General features: G+C 43.5%; 1 protein-coding gene across 3 annotated transcripts in view; it reads left to right on the forward strand.

The window, feature by feature from the left end:
* tanc1a (tetratricopeptide repeat, ankyrin repeat and coiled-coil containing 1a) overlaps positions 1-16,898 on the forward strand; it is an 80,733-nt gene extending 63,835 nt beyond the window's left edge. For 2 of the 3 annotated variants that reach the window (XM_066664973.1, XM_066664975.1), the window contains 12 exons: positions 2,927-3,163; positions 3,421-3,591; positions 4,322-4,403; positions 4,566-4,699; positions 4,782-4,905; positions 4,991-5,166; positions 7,462-7,594; positions 11,968-11,997; positions 12,104-12,195; positions 12,572-12,718; positions 14,297-14,397; positions 14,738-16,898. In XM_066664973.1, the coding sequence (XP_066521070.1) occupies positions 2,927-3,163; positions 3,421-3,591; positions 4,322-4,403; positions 4,566-4,699; positions 4,782-4,905; positions 4,991-5,166; positions 7,462-7,594; positions 11,968-11,997; positions 12,104-12,195; positions 12,572-12,718; positions 14,297-14,397; positions 14,738-15,992 (2,682 nt within the window). In that variant the 3' untranslated portion in view covers positions 15,993-16,898. The remainder of the gene's footprint in view (positions 1-2,926; positions 3,164-3,420; positions 3,592-4,321; positions 4,404-4,565; positions 4,700-4,781; positions 4,906-4,990; positions 5,167-7,461; positions 7,595-11,967; positions 11,998-12,103; positions 12,196-12,571; positions 12,719-14,296; positions 14,398-14,737) is intronic. The other variant, XM_066664974.1, reaches the window with a different exon arrangement.

Consider the following 16,898-nt stretch of genomic DNA (forward strand, 5'->3'; position numbering starts at 1 on the left):
GGTGGATTGGTGACTCCAAAAAAGTGTCTGTAGGTGTGAGTGAATGTGTGAGTGTGTGTTGCCCTGTGAAGGACTGGCGCCCCCTTCAGGGTGTATTCCCCGCCTTGCGCCCAATGATTCCAGGTAGGCTCTGGACCCACCGTGACCCTGAATTGGATAAGGGTTACAGATAATGAATGAATGAATGCCCTGTAACTTGCATGAGATCAGTACAACCACAACTGACGCACCTGCACGTCACCCTAGTCACTGCTAACACAGAATGTGCCATGAATTCCTATCTGATCATTTTCACTTCAGAGGCAAACTGCACATGTCCAGTGTAGCAGAAGATATGTTACTTCTTAAGTCAGATGTTTACAAGTGACCGAATTAAATGTGTATGACCGAACAGTTAATGCATGGTGGCTGTCATATTAATAACTCCAAAATCCAATATTATATACAAAGTTATGAGTACTCAGTCATATTGGTGCTTGTGTAGTCAGTGCTTGCACCACGTACCAATTTGGCTGAAATCTAATATAAAAGTCAGATTTTATGTGGATTATTGTCATTCAGAAAACAGGAAATGCAATTGGTCCAATTGGATAAGCCATAAAACATATTGGAGCTGCCTGTCTCAACAATATTCAGTATGTGAAAATTAAAATGACCGGAATTTCGGGCTCTCATATCACATTTGGGGAAAAAAATCATTTATCCCCAGCATTTTGAGGGTCAGTGTGACCTGTCTCCTGTCATGCCCTTTGAAGCAGCACTCAACCAATTTCTGACTCTGACACATTCAAAGCTCACTCAGAGAGCCATAACTCAGTGAATGTCAGAGTCACTCAAAGCGAAGAGGATTTGATAAGTCACACAGAACATAGTAATTAACACTGAAGCTTCCTGAAAAAGGGGGCTTACATAATTAAATATATTAATTAATTCTATTATATGCTAATTGCTGTAGTCTGGACTTCTTTGCCTGCAATTTCCTTCTTTTAATGAAATGAGTGTCACTCTGTGTGTATATGCTTTTGCACGTGTGTGTGTGTTTGTGTGTGTGTGTGAGCGAACGACAACGTCCTTGACAGCCGTCCGGTTGAAGAGGCGCTCATTAATTCCTGTGGTGTTTGGATAAATAAATGAGATTCTGTTTCCTCCGCTTTTAACGCATCGTGCTTCATCCAGCCTCCTAATCAAGCCTCCATTACCAGGCAAGCTCTCCGGCCTGATCAAAAGAGGCCGCCTGCTTTCATTTGGCCATGATCGCTAAGTGTGATTCAGTGCATTCTACTGTTAAATTAATTCAGAATAAGCTATTTGTATGCTCAAAAGGATCTTATGATATTTTCTCTGTTTTTTGGTGGTGAAGTCTGTAGCTAGAGAGCTTTTTCATTACAGAAGGACACACTCGCTCTTTTGCACACACACACACACACAATCTTCAGGGATGTTAACACAGGAGTTTTTTTTTATTTAGTTCCGAAGGTAAGTTTTTCCTCCTCCTCTTCTAGTTGACACTCTGGAGACCAGTGGACATGAACTTTTTAGTAGTTCTTGTAACCAGTTACCTGAGTTTGTGAATGTGTGTGCCTGTGTAATTTCTCAGAAGCTGATTACACTGCTACACTTGAGGCTTTTAAGTGTAATACAAGAATTATGATGAGGCACAGGTGCATAATCTCAAATCCAGGGCGCATGAAATAGATGTTCTGTTTTTATGGATAGGGACTGAGTATGTCCTTGAAACTTGTACCACTTGCAGTAATTGAGTGTGAGTCAATAGCCTCTTTTCCACTGTAGAGGCCAAGGATTCATAGCACTGTTCACACAGCAGGCCAAATATAAAATGGTGATGTGGCAAAACATCACAGTTTTTCCACATTTTCACACTATGGATTCATTAATTCATATGTAACATTTCACACACAGCATTGCACTAATTAAACCAGATTAATTGTGCTCTCTTCTTAATGGTTTTCTTTTCTAAATATAATAAAACAAAAGAATATATAATTATAAATACAAAGCAGGTCAGTGGCCTTTAAATGAGGTTGCTGTTTGTGTGCATACACACACGCAGGTAAAAGCTTAAACCAGGGGTGGGCAATCTTATCCGCAAAGGGCCGGTGTGGCTGCTGGATTTAAGTCCATTCAGGCTCAAGCACACCTGATTTCACTCCTTTAATTAGTTGGCTTGAGTAAAACAAATGATCATGTGACCTCCTGGTTGGTTGGAACAAAAACCAGCAGCCACACCGGCCCTTTGCGGATAAGATTGCCCACCCCTGGCTTAAGCAATAACAACAAATATTGTCATAATAGTGATACCAGGTGGTGCAGCAGGTAGTGTCGCAGTCACACAGCTCCAGGGACCTGGAGGTTGTGGGTTCGATTCCCGCTCCCGCAGAGTGACTGTCTGTGAGGAGTGTGGTGTGTTCTCCCTGTGTCTGCGTGGGTTTCCTCCCACAATCCAAAAACACATGTTGGTAGGTGGATTGGCGAATCAAAAAAGTGACTGTAGGTGTGTGTGTGTTGCCCTGTGAAGGACTGGCGCCCCCTCCAGGGTGTATTCCTTGCGCCCAGTGATTCCAGGTAGGCTCTGGACACTCCGTGACCCTGAACTGGATAAGCGCTTACAGATAATGGATGGATGGATAGTGATACCATCATAGAATAAATTATATGATATGCAAGATACCATTTCTGACCCCTGTGTCATCTCTTGGCACCACTGTCATTTTTTAAGTGTGTCTTATTTTTGATCTCGCTTTACAAAAGATCACCAAGGAGAACAGAAGGGTACTTTGTAGCTGTGCAACCATTCCCCCCCACAGTAAAGAAGCTACAGTAAAATGAAGAGATTGCAGAATCAAAGCCCATCTCTGACCACGCATATCTCCACTACTGAACACCTCATTTCTGTGTGTTTCCTCAGGTGTCCCGACTTCTGATCCTGGGTGGAGCGAGTGTGTGTTACCGAACAGAGGTGCTCAACAGTGCCTCTGTGCTGTGTGTTCAGTCTCATCTGGGACACCTGGAGATGGTAGCCCTGCTGCTGGAGTTTGGGGCAGCTGTAGACGGGGTTTCTGAGAACGGCATGACACCCCTGTGCTATGCTGCTGCAGCTGGACATTTAGGGGTGGTCACCTTGCTCTGCAGGAAAGGGGCCAAGGTCAGGCAAGACTCACACCTCTTATTTCAGCATTGTGTACAAACGATCTACCTGCTTATATTTACCTCTACGTTGATGTAAATGTATCTGACACTTTTATTATTCCTTTGTGCATTTACATGAATATATACATTAACAGTGTTTGGAGATCACAGTTTAATATCTTCTGGTTATGGTATTAAGTAATTAAAATTAACTGTGTGTACGTTATTAATGTGAACCTCCTCTTTATTCATCCTGATGTGTGTGTGTATCAGGTAGATCATGTGGATAAGAGTGGTCAGTGTGCAGTGGTGCATGCTGCACTGAGAGGGCATGGGGAGATACTGCAGTACCTCCTGGAACAGAGCTGGAGCTCTGACAGCAGCTTAAAGGCCAAAGTAGTGCAGCAAGCTCTCATCGCTGCCTCCAGTATGGGGCACTTACAGGTAAACCACAGAACATTGTACAGGATGAAAACAACACTTGTACTTGAGTCATTCTCTACAACAAACACTGTGCTAAGGTTCTTTTAGGGAACACAGCCTTGAGCACTAATCAGACCTGAAACGCTGAACTGAACCCAAATAAAACCTGAGAACATTCTGCATCTGACCCAACCTGACCCACAGCACAAGTTTCTGTCCAAAAAAACAGCAACCAAAGACAGAATTAAACCCAACATCATGACAGCCGTTATCAGATCACTGACAAACATAATACAAACCTGTCCAAAAACAGTAAAAATGATTAGGCCTCCTTAATTAAATTTAAAATCTTCATTACTAAATGCCCTTGTCAATCAGGGTCACTTGTTATTCCAAGTTTTCAGTCTGGCAAAACGTTATACATAATGGATTGTTTTGTTGTGTCTTTGTGGGCCTCAGTGGACCACACAGCCAAAATACTGACTTCAGAAATGCAGACTGTTTGAGAACATTAAAGTAAGAATGTTGTAGAATAAAAAGCAGGAAGAAAACAAAGGCAGGGGTAGATTCAGGCCACAATCTGTTTAAGGTGGGAGAGGTGCTTTGAGAAAATTCAGTGTGACATTTGAAGTCCAACAAATATCTAAGCAAGTTCATTCCAGATGAAATCTGGTTTGGGTGAATTTGTCCATTTCTTTATATAATATAGTTTGAGGTCGATTTTATTTAAATTTATAATGTACTTTCTCAGGTGGTGAAGAACCTACTGGCTCTGAATAAGGACACGCTTGTCGTGGAGATTGATGGCCATGACACTCTGTGGGGAGAGACTGGTGCGTTTCACACTGACACTAATAAGTGTTGTCCTAGCTCGGATCATATTTAGAGAAGACCTATGAAATGTGAAAAACATCATAACCCCAATTCTCCTTGTCCCTTTATTAGAGAAGTCTGAACTTTTAAGTCCTTTTCTGTGTCCTTTTACTGTGTTTCAGCTCTGACTGCCGCTGCTGGGCGAGGCAAACAGGAGGCTTGTGTCTTTCTCCTGGAGCAGGGTGTTGTGGTTACACAGCCGAACCGCAGGGGCGTGGCCCCCATTTTCAGTGCTGTCAGACATGGGCACACACAGGTGATATTCTCAGTCACCAGACAGCTCATGTAGAACCTATGAAGCTGAAGGTTTCACGTTCCCCCACTTTTATCTTTCTCAGGTAGCTAAGCTTTTGCTGCAGCATGGTGCTGACGTGAATAGCTGTGACAAGCATGGACGCTCCTTGTTGATGGTGGCAGCAAGTGAGGGTCACCTGACCACTGTGGACTTCCTCCTCTCACAGGGTGAGTCCTCTCAGTCCTCGTAGTCCACAGAAGGTCTGAGGTTATTCCACGGCTGAAGTGAACATTTCGTGTGTGTGTGCTACAGGAGCGAGCGTGACGACGCTGGATAAGGAGGGATTGACTCCACTGAGCTGGGCGTGTCTGAAGGGCCAGAAGAGTGTGGTGGAGTTCCTGGTTGAGAGAGGAGCACAGATCGATCACACAGATAAGAACGGGCGCACTCCTCTGGATCTGGCTGCATTCTATGGAGACGCTGACATAGTGCGTGTATTTATTACTCATATAGCACACCAATATAAACACATTATAAATCACTGCTTGTTTTATATTGGAAGGCTCCTCACATGCCTCACATGTCTTGATCCCAGTGTGTATTACAGTAATGTGTCATGAATGTATCAGGATTATCCACATGATCTTATGTAAATGTTTTAAACCTGATTGCTCAAGTCATTTGTCTTTCCAAACCACATGACAAGTAAAATCCCCTCAGTGCATCATTTCATAACTCCCCTGGTCTGTGAGCATGACGACTAACAGGTTTGTGTGTGCAGAAAACAAATTAACATTATGCACAACTGTAATTATAAAGAGGGATTTTTTAAAGCTGATTTGCATATTAAGCACCACACAACTAGATTTCAGATGATCTAATAAAAGGGGATTTTGACTCCCAATTTTAAAAGTATGTGGTTAAAATCGAGATAAATATCACATTGAATTGCAAGGTGTAAACATGGTCTCTGTGTAACTAGCTCATATACAGGTGACAGATAACAATTACTGGGGGTTAATAAATATCTAAAATATATAACAGAAAAGCGTTATCACAAGATTAGACCAATCAGAGCACTGTCTGGACAAGGTCTTAATAGTCTAAGAAACACACTGAATGGACATCTCTCAGTTAAAGGCTCAACCTGCTACACCGCTGAAGCAGAATTAACACAGAATTGCATGCAAGGAGAAGTGAATGAAATGGGGTCTATGTGGACCACTCTTCTACACAATGTCTACGATTGACTAAAAAGATATTCCAGTGTCACGTGTAGGGTGAAGCGACCAAAATACAGTGGAACCTCTACTAACGAACGCCTATACTAATGAACTTTCCAAGATACGAACCGTGCATTTGAATATTTTTTGCCTCCACCAACGAACCACGACTCTAGAAACGAACCTGAGCCTCCGCCGAGCCGGCGGTGGGAAATGGCCCCTGACCCCAATCGGCGAGTCCCCCAGCGCCCAGACTTGAGTGAGCTTTTAAGATTAGCAAATTGTAGCTTTAGGAATTTAGCATTAGTGTAAATAGCAGACATCGAAATTCGTGCTAAGTTAAGCCGTATCTACGCTTCGTCTCCCCACATTCACCGCCTACTCTCCGTTATTCCACCCACCCCCCACGTCCCGTCATACAGCCAGTGCCTGTGTTACTCCTCCAGCCAGTCGTCACGTCTTCAAGGTAGCGATGTGTAACCACTTAAAACTTTTTTATATATTTTTTATTACTGTATTTCTCTTTTATTAGTAGTAACGCTACATGTATTTTTTTTTACTAATTTGAGAGTGTTGTAAACATATATCAGTGCAAAAAGGGTGACTTTCGGGGTGGGGTCTGGAACGCATTAATTGCTTTTCCATTATTTTAAATGGGGAAAATTGACTGGAGAAACGAACCGGGTCACGGAACGGATCAAGTTCGTAGGTAGAGGTTCCACTGTATTGTAATTCTGGCTATTTCACAGTAAATCACAATATTTACAAAATTAATATCTATTTGTTTGTTTGTTTATGGCAAGACTAAGATCAAATATAGATTTGCTGCTAATTCTTGTGTCAAAACATTTGAATATCATGTTTGTAATGAACCTTTGGGTACTGTAGGGTTTGCTTGCCACACCAGTGACAAAATATGATGAAATAAAACGTTTTTACTGCAAAAAATGCAAGTTTTAAGTGCAGAAATTACTGAAAGATCTGCATCTGAGAGAGAGGGAATGTTGCATACCACAGTATTACGCTATGAAAGAAATGCGGACCATAGGATAAATTTTATACTGTACACTCAATGAACCGGTAAACTACCCAGCACTACTTGCATGGCAGCATCTTAATAAAAAGTAAAGGTCTATTAAATTTGTCTCAGTTGTGTGTGCTAGGTTTACTTTCACCGTCATTAGCTTTCTGTTTCCGTGTTTGTCTGATTTTAAACAGAATTGTTAGGGAGACTTTAAGCCTGTAAGACTTTAGCAAAACACTTCAACCTTTCAGTGGAGGTTTTAAAGCTATGCATAGGAAATAATTATACCAAGATTTACCTAATTAGAAAGACAACCAAGATTTTAGTTCCCTGAAGCTTCAGCTTTAATATAGCATATGGATGGCTGTGTGTGTGTTTTTGTCTGTTTGCTAGTGCTTGTTATTGTTTACCACCTCCTCTCATTGTGTGTATCCCAGGTGCATTGTCTGATAGGCTGCGCTGCTGTAATCATGCATATGTGCCATAGTGTGTACATGTCTGGTACAGACTCTGAGAGCTTATCTCTTCCACTGCAGGTTCATTATTTAGTGGAGCGTGGTGCCGTAATCGAGCACATGGACTACAGCGGCATGAGGCCTCTGGACCGTGCCATCGGCAGCCGTAACACCTCAGTGGTGGTCACCCTGCTGAAGAAAGGAGCCAAGCTCGGTGAGTAGCACTGCAGGAACATCACAGCACACATTTTCACTCCTCTCCCCTGGGCCTCCCCCCCTGCACCGTCCTGCCAAATCTAGAACACCCGCAGCAGCTTCTCAGGAGGGCCTGGCCATTCTAAATCCAGAACGTGGAGGACACTTTCCACCTTTTTTCCTCTATCATTCTCTCTGAGCATGAAAACATAGTGTTCCGTTCCTCCACTGAGTCCTGAATGCAACAGAAACCAGGCCATATTTTTGCTCGAGTCTGAGCATGCTGTGCTGAGCCACTAGAACCCTATAAGTGGGACACCAGTGATATATGTGACTGTCACTACTGCTGTGTGTACCACAAGGTTCAGAGCTATAAAGCCACATCCACTCAGTTCCCAGTCCAAAGTCATAGAGTGTAAACTGCTGGGAAAAAGCTTTCAAGCCTTAACTGGACTGACTGATTGACGGTTATTATTGAACCCAGCTGCAGGTTTTCTTTCAGTGGAGTAAGACCTGCCTAGCTAATGCCTCTCAACCTGCAGACCTGCCTGTATACAGCGATGTAATTACTTTGGCTTGTCAAAGCCAAATTGCTGTTCTTCAAAATCTTCTTATTCGTATTAATTTAGCTTGTCAAAGCCAAAGCTTTTTTGAGCGATCCAACTTATGGATTTCGGAATAGGAGCTTCCAAAATTGGAATTTTTCTAATAGGAATGCATTGGCCAAAATTTCAACCTGCTTTAACTTGGTCAATTTTTTTTCGTCAAGCTATGGCCACGAGATTTCACATGGTAAGACCTGGGCACAGCGGGTTCCATCACGTCAAATTTCAAACTGATCACACTCTTCTGTCTCATTTTATCCCTCCTTCAATATCCCTCCATTCACTTAAATGGGGGATGGCTAGAGTGCATGATAACATTGCACACTAGCTCCTCTGCCCGGAAACCCTTTTTAAACCCTTATACTTTCACATAGATGCTTCATTTAAATTTTAAATGGGAGAGAAATTTCCCCTTACACCTGTAAATTTGAAAGCCTTTGAAAATATGTTTTTTGAGTTATACATTTTTACACCAATTCGATCCCCACAGTGTCCTTGTCACACCCAAATATGCGGTTAAGCGATTTGGGAAATCTTTTCCGACCTATAAGCATTTGTTTGGAGGGTGTATATACTCCTATAGGAATGCATTGAAATTAATATCTCTGACCCCTTTTCACTATTCCATTTTCAGCCAAACATTACCCCATAACTTCTTTATACTTTCACCTAGAGACTTCATTTAATATATAATTTTTATATACACATTTTGTTCGGCACTAGGGAGGGTTTCGGCTCCCATAGAATTCAATGTATTTTCAGAGAGTCCCAGCGTGCAGCGTTTCAAAATTTGTTCTGTGATTAACTCGTCATGACATGATCAGTTCTTGCTCAAACTGTAAAAGTTTACACCCCCAGATCAACCCCCAGAGTGTCCTTGTTGCTACTGTATGTTTGGTTAAAAAAATTTCAGGAAACTTTTCCAAGCTACACAAGCATGTTTGGAGTGTGTACACCTCCATAGGAATTCATTGAATAGTAAATTTCTCAGTGCTTCAGCTGTGTGTGTGTGTGTGTGTGTGTGTGTGAGAGAGAGAGAGAAAGAGAGGAAGGGAGGGGGCGGGTGAGGGTAGAGTGACAGTGAGGGACACAGAAATATATAGGCAGTCTTTAAAATTTTAAAGGTATTTTTTTAAGGTGGAAATCCAAATATCGTTGTTGTTTTTAAGAAAATTGTGGGTTTCTTAAGGTGGAATTTTTTTAAAGTGGCAGCCAAAATGTATTGGCCATGTTTAAGGTTTTACGGGTAATTTGAAGTGGTTATTTATTTTATGTCTAAATAAAATGGGCATTTTTTAAGTTGGATTTTTTTATGTCCCCTTTCTAACACCTATAAATATTAAATCATTTCACAGTAGAGTTTTTGAGTTATGAGTGTTTGTTCAGCACTAGGGAGGGTCCCAGGCCCCATAGACTTCAATGTATTTTTGACCAGGTGAGCTTTCTTGTGTGTTTGTGTGTTTTACACTGCCATAACATAAACAATTCTTGCTCAGTCTGCACAGTTCTTGTACCAAATCGATTGCCAAAGGCGTCTTTCTTGTACAATGTGGTTAGTTTTTCAATGTGGGGTGCGGTTTTCGTACAGCGCTCATTCAAACAGATCTTCTCATAGGAAAACTATGGCAGAACTTTCCAGAACACTGACATTTGACTGCCACTCTCCAACCAAATATATAACCAATATAGTCACACATATAGGAGACTGCAATTCATAACATAGTTGCATATTTTTGACATTTTATGCGACAATATCACTGTTATAAGTGAATGGGTAATTACCATAGAAACCATCACAAAACTTTTGAAAATTTGTCTAAATAACGTTAAGTGAAAGAAATGTTCTTGTTACAGTTAAAGCTAAAGTAGGACCCCAATAATAAGCATTTCTTATTGGAAGATGTATAATAAAATACTTTATGCCTTTGTTGGAATAACAACCTATGATATGTAATTCGCATTATGCCTTTTTCTATGTTATATGAGTAATGACGCCTGTAATGAGGAAGAGTGTTCGTGGTACTGTCGCATAGTGTTTCTACGGTAATTACCCATACACTTATGATCGTGATATTGTCGCATTAAAATGTTGAAAACATGCAACTATGTCACGAATTGCAGTCTCTCACATGTGACTATATCACGAGTAGGTGTGAGACCAGGTTGCAACCAGGTACTTTATTTTTAGTCCATGCTCACTCCGGCTTCCAAGCGAGCTGAATAGTGACTAAAGATGACGTGTAAACCTTGCAGAGCTCTGATTGGTCTGAGAGATTTGTCAATCACTATGAAATGTAGATGCCCAGAACAAACTACGTTGTTGCGAAAAACTCCAAGCTACAGCAGGGACAACATTTGTTTGCATTCCACACACAACAGCAGCTTGTAAAATTATGATGTGGTCTTTTGAAGACGTTTAAAGGTCGTTTAAATCCTTCTTGGATCTGTGGCTGAGGAAAATGATGCGTGGAATTGAACCCCCTGAACTGCCGTTGTTGTGGATTCCACCGACTGTGCAATTACTTTTAGAAATGTGATTTAAGACGTTACTGGCCACGTTTTATGAGGACTCAGGACTCATTGTGGGAAAGAAACCAGGTACCAAGCGAGAAGAGCTGTGTAAAGTTTAGCAGAGTACCACACAACTTACCCTAAAGTTCAGTTTCAAGGTGCTAGATCTTAGAATAACTGATAGGTATGACGTTATTTCACAAATCATTTACATCACAATGTGTCTACCAGTCAATCCAAAACTTACACGAAATTAGATAAGGAGAACAAGACCCAGACACAGAAAACTGATGTGTTCCCCTGGGGTGTCTCTACAGGGGACAGTCTATATAAAAGCTAAATATTTAATAAGCAAGTTGATCAGAATGAATTTGGATCATGTTTCTGTGGGTTGTCTTTGTAGTGTTCATGCTTGTTTCTTGAAATTGGCTGCTCTCAGGGTTTCTCTCTCTGTGTGTGTGTGTGTGTCCTTGCAAGGCCCCTGACAACAGATTGATTTGTCACACCTCCTTAGTGTATCCGGGCTTTGCTCACGGCAATAACTTACCCCGGTTAAAGTTCTATTAAAGTCTTTGTAGACGCACTGAACGAACAGAAAAAGGACTACATCCAGCACTAACCAGAGCGGATCTACCGTAACTTTCCAAAGCTTTTCCTGCTGGCCGGAATCAAGACGAGCATCCACTGACCACTGAACCGCTGAAAAACAACCACACTGCCCCATGTTTTAAATTAGCATTAGCTCAGTGCTCCAGTTAGCCACTCAATAGAGGGAAAAGTAGAGGTTGGGCAGTTTTTTTCCTAATACTGCATACCTTCAACAAAACCTTCCCCCCCTTTCCTCCTCTGCTTAAATAATATTACAGGGCAGCTTAACAGACCTAGTTTCCATTTTCAGATCTGAGGATCCCTTCCAAACCAGCCTTACATTTGCTGTTTGAAGGAAGCTGCCAATAAAGTTTTTTTTTTATTTCCTTTTTATTGAAAGACTCTTTTAGTTGTGTCTCACTGGGGGTTGGTGAGTGTGCAGTCTGTTCTCTAAACCCTGCTGGTGTTTACTGAATGTAAAGAGACATCTGAAGTGTAATCAGCTTTAGGAGGCTTTTACAGGTTTTGTTTATTTCAGATTTAGGTGAGAAAAAAAAAAGTACATAGAAAGTGCCTGGTTTGGCTTGTGTTTGCTAGATCTCTTCCGGTGTTTTTTCTTCGTTTTTCTTTCTCTCTTACTTTTCTGTCTCTGTTTCTTTTCCCTGCCTTCATTATCCTGCTGCTAAAGGCTACAGAACATCCCCCTATGATCGATCAGGTACAAGCTTTAGGTAACTCTTGAGCCAGTCATGTTTGTGGTCTAGTAGAAAATGAGGAGGTGAGTGGGCGACTAATGGCCTTGTTATACTCTCGTCCACCTGCAGGTAACGCAGCCTGGGCCATGGCCACATCCAAACCTGACATTCTTATCATCTTGCTGCAGAAGCTGATGGAGGAGGGCAATCTTCTCTATAAGGTCAGTTACTCCACAGTCTTCTGATTCTTCTCGGAAAGGATGATATCTACTTTCCATGTTGTGTATTGTCAGTCTTATTACTATATAAACATAGTAATGCACACCTGATGTATGGTCTGAAGAATCAATTGCTTTAAATGTGGTGTCTCTCCCTCTCTCTTTCTCTCTCCCTCTCTCTCTCCCTCTTTCTCTTTCCCTCTCTCTCTCCCTCTTTCTCTCTCTCACTTTCTCCCTCTTTCTCTTTCCCTCTCTCACTTTCTCTCTCTCTCTTTCCCTCTCTCACTTTCTTTCTCTCTCTCTTTCCCTCTCTCACTTTCTTTCTCTCTCTCTCTCTTTCTCCCTCTCTCTCTCTCTCTCTCTCTCTCTCTCTCCTCAGAAAGGGAAGATGAAGGAGGCAGCTCAGAGGTACCAGTATGCATTGAGAAAGTTTCCAAGGGAAGGCTTTGGGGAGGACCTGAAGGCTTTCCGAGACCTGCGGGTATCCCTCTATCTCAACCTGTCCCGCTGCCGTCGCAAAACCAACGTTAGTCCACTCACACTAGTACTGCAAAAACACACACACATCCTGCCAAACAAGGCAGGAAATACAACAGCACAATACATGATACACATGACATTAGGGGTTTCTTTTCAGTGGTCTGAAGGTAATCATATCAGAGTAACTTTCATTCTTTCGTTTTTAATCCAATATTACAGCTAATATGATCGCAGTTCCCACCCCTTATCACCAGTGTTCCTTATTCCTGCTCATGGGAACCAGCACCTCATGGACTGGAGCTGCTGTGTTGGTGCAGGGAACAGCTGACTTTATGCAGGACTTAGAAACATCGCAATGCACAAATAACTCATTAGGGACAGAGGTGGCTGTGAGGGAAAAGTTGAAAAGTTCCCTCTGCATCTAGCTTACTAAACCCCAGCTCTCCGCTAATCCAACATTTATAACTTTATACAACATTTATTGACATTGCACCACCGCATACAGCCTGTGAATGGCAATGTTCAGTGACGGCACTTATACATAATGCATCAACTATAGGTTTTCGTTTTTTAAACTTCACTCTACTATTTGAAAGAGACTTGCCTCAAGCTGCTAATGTGACTGTTTACTGTGTGAAAGAGAGAAAGAGGGAGAAAGATGTGTAAGTGTGTTTGCTTAATTATACTGGCTTCCTTCAGCACCCGCAGGCAAGGATGCAGCGAGAGTTATAATGGCCGTTTTAATATGATATGCCGGCATTAAACATTTAAACTGCATCATTATCCCCGGCAGTTATGGCTCCTCACTGTAATTCTGACCTCCTCCTCAAGGACAGAATCCCAATAAGCTTCTGCTGATCACTGATTGAGAGAGAGACAGAGAGAACAATCTCTTGTTCCCACTGCCTTCCTCTCTTCACCTTTCTCACTCACATTGTGTACACTCACCACAACCCTCTCTCTCTCTCTCTCTCTCTCTCTTTTTCTCCCCCCCCTCTCTTTCTCTCTCACCCCTCTCTCTCTCTTTTTCTCTCTCCCTCTCTCCCCCCCCTCTCTCTCTCTCTCTCTCTCCTTTCTCTCTCCCCCTCTCTCTCTCTCTCCCCCCTCTTTCTCTCTCCCCATCCCCTTTCTCTCTCCCCCTCTCTCTCTCTCTCCCCCCTCTTTCTCTCTCCCCATCCCCTCTTTCTCTCTCTCTCTCTCTTTTTCTCTCTCTCCCCCCTCTCTCTCTCTTTCTCTCTCTCCCCCTCTCTTTCTCTCTCTCTCTCCCCCTTCTCTCTCTCCCCCCTCTCTTTCTTCCCCCTCTCTCTCTCACCCCCTCTCTCTCTCACCCCCTCTTTCTCTCTCCCCCTTCTCTCTCTCTCCCCCCTCTCTTTCTTCCCTCTTTCTCTCTCCCCCCTCTCTCTCTCACCCCCTCTCTTTCTCTCTCCCCCTCTTTCTCTCTCCCCCTCTTTCTCTCTCCCCCCCCTCTCTCCCTCTTTCTCTCTCCCCCCCTCTCTCTCTCCCCCCTCTCTTTCTCTCCCCCCCTCTCTTTCTCTCCCCCCCCTCTCTTTCTCTCTCCCCCCCTCTCTTTCTCTCTCTCTCTCTCTCTTTCTCCCCCCCCCCCTCTCTCTCTCTCTCTCTGCAGGACTTTGGCATGGCAGAGGAGTTTGCCACTAAGGCTTTGGAACTGAAGCCAAAGTCTTATGAAGCATTTTATGCTCGGGCACGCGCTAAGAGAAGCAGCAGGTAAGAACCTCCACTGTTGTCTTCCCCGTACACTGTACACTCAGATAAGTATCCATCATCATATCATAAGAGGTTAGATATTTATGATCATTCTACATGATACCACAGAAGACTCCCAAACTCCCAAGGCTCCAAAGCATAACTTGTAATCAAAGTTGAATAAAAAATGGAATTTTCAAATTAACAAAAAATATATAATAAATATGTTTTTAAAAATTACAACAGTGTAATTCACTCCTACTTCATCTAGCTGCACTTGTGTAACTAAAACTGAATAGTCAAAGTGAGAGTGTGAAATATCTGTCTCATATTACACATATATATATGTAAACTCCCTCAGGCAGTTTGCAGCAGCCCTGTCGGATCTGTACGAGGCGGCACGGCTGTGTCCCAGCAACAGAGAGATCAGACGACTCCTGGCCCGAGTGGAGGAGGAGTGCCAGCAGCGTCCAAAACACGCCCAGACTCTCACCTACCCCTTACAGCATGAGGACGATGAGGATGACGAAGATGAGGATGACGATGAAGATGAGGAGGAGGAGGAAGAAGAAGAAGAAGAATGCATCCGAGTGCCTGAAAAAGGCTCTGACACCCGGGGCCTAAAACAAATACAGCGAGAGGAGGAGGAAGACGAGAGGAACAACGAAGAACCTTCTCGTTCAGAGAAGAGAAAGGAGAACTGGCAGCAGAGCAGAACACTGCCAGATTCTTTGGTCCTTGCTGTGTCCGACACTCAGTCCACCTCTCCCTCACCCTTGGGCCGGGCTGCCCACAGGCGTCTGCCCTCACGGCAGGCGCAGAGCATGAAGAGCCGAGAGCACTGTGGGTCCCTGCAGCCAGACGTCCGCTCGGCCCAAAGCGCTGGTTCCAGCCCTCGTCCCAGCCGCCACAGACCGGCCTCACTCCGTGCTGGTCCCTGCATCGACATCAGCCCGCTGGGCCTGGAGCAGCATGCCATGGACCGCACGGCTGTGGGAGGAACGCGGGAGCTGCTAAGGGATGGTCAAGGGGGTAGCAGTCACATGGGGCTTGTAGAGACCATTCCCCTGGCCACAGAGCCTGCTGTAGAGTCCAGGGGGGAGTTCTGCAGGAGCAGCAGCGTACGAGTGTCCAGCTCCTCCAGCAGCTTAGCGTCCAGCGGCAATCTCTCGGACGGTGGGCGGAACCGCAGCTCAGTCGCCAGCGACAGCGCCACAGTCACCCCTGACAATGCTGCCAGGCAACCAGAGCACAAACCACGCCCCTTTATGGGTGTAATGGACAAGACTGCACGCTTCCACCAGCAGCAGCAGCAACAACAACAACTGCAGGGGCACCATGCCAACCAGGGTCACCACGGCAACCAAATGCATGGTTACGCCTGGCAGGGGACAGAGGGGCTCTGTCAGGAGCCTTTCCATAACGGGACACACCCAAGCGAGTTCCACTCCAAATCTCACTCGGCCAGTTCAGGCTACAAGGACAGCAACCCGAACCTGGGCCTCCAACAGCACTACAGCGAGAGCAAGCACAACAAGGCCAGTCTTGCACGAGATAATCCCATCCTCATCAGCTCCATCAAGCCTAAACGCTCCTTCATCGAGTCCAACGTGTAGCGGTTGGCGCTGCTCAGAACGTCCAACACAAAGCGGTTACTCACTACATTCAAACCTGATGGAGGAGATTTCTGTACTTGAAAACCTAACATCATCAAATATACAACAGAAGACTGTCATTTAAATCAGGCTCGGCTTTGGCCTCTACTTCATTACCTCCACGGCATAGAAACACAGTTTTAAGATGGACTAGATCCAGGATCATCCGAGCTCTACGTGGGCTGCACTATCAGAACCTTTACCTGCACATATAACGAGAAGAGCAACAAGATGAAGATTGTACTGACGTAACTATTGTTACACATTATTATTCATTTAAGTGAAGGGTTTACTGTAGAACTCTTCTTTAAGGGCAGAGAGTGTCTTATAACGGCATTCTAACACTTTAAATCCCCAATCAGGAACCTTTATTAACGGAGAACATGGTATAACCTACACACAATAAGCTTCAGTGGATGTTTTGGTTGTAAACGACGTCCTCTGCTGTCGTAGTTCTAATAACGTCAATCTCATGATTCCTGACTGAGGCTTTAAGACAGATCTTTTGTGTGTACACAAATCTGTTGTCTGTGTAAGGGTGTGCAATGTGTGTGTGTGTGTGTATGAACAAGAGTGTGCTGTACAGTGTATTTCCCTTTTAAGCCTCCCTTCCCCTGCTAATGTATGAATTTATTTATTTATGGCGCCTACAGCTTAGTTGATTGTTTAAAACATTATATTTTATATGTTATTTTTGCACAGCTATATATTATAATATACTATTGACTACATTTTGAGATTGGAAGGTAGGCTTTATGGAGAACTCTGGTTTACATGCATGAGGAGGAAGGTTTATAAACAAAGCAATCCATTTTCAGGTGTTCGAGAGGGGTAGGTAAGTGTAAGATTTTATTTTATATGTATATT

The sequence above is a fragment of the Hoplias malabaricus genome, chromosome 3 (genome assembly GCF_029633855.1).
Source record: "Hoplias malabaricus isolate fHopMal1 chromosome 3, fHopMal1.hap1, whole genome shotgun sequence".
Lineage (NCBI taxonomy): Eukaryota > Metazoa > Chordata > Actinopteri > Characiformes > Erythrinidae > Hoplias > Hoplias malabaricus.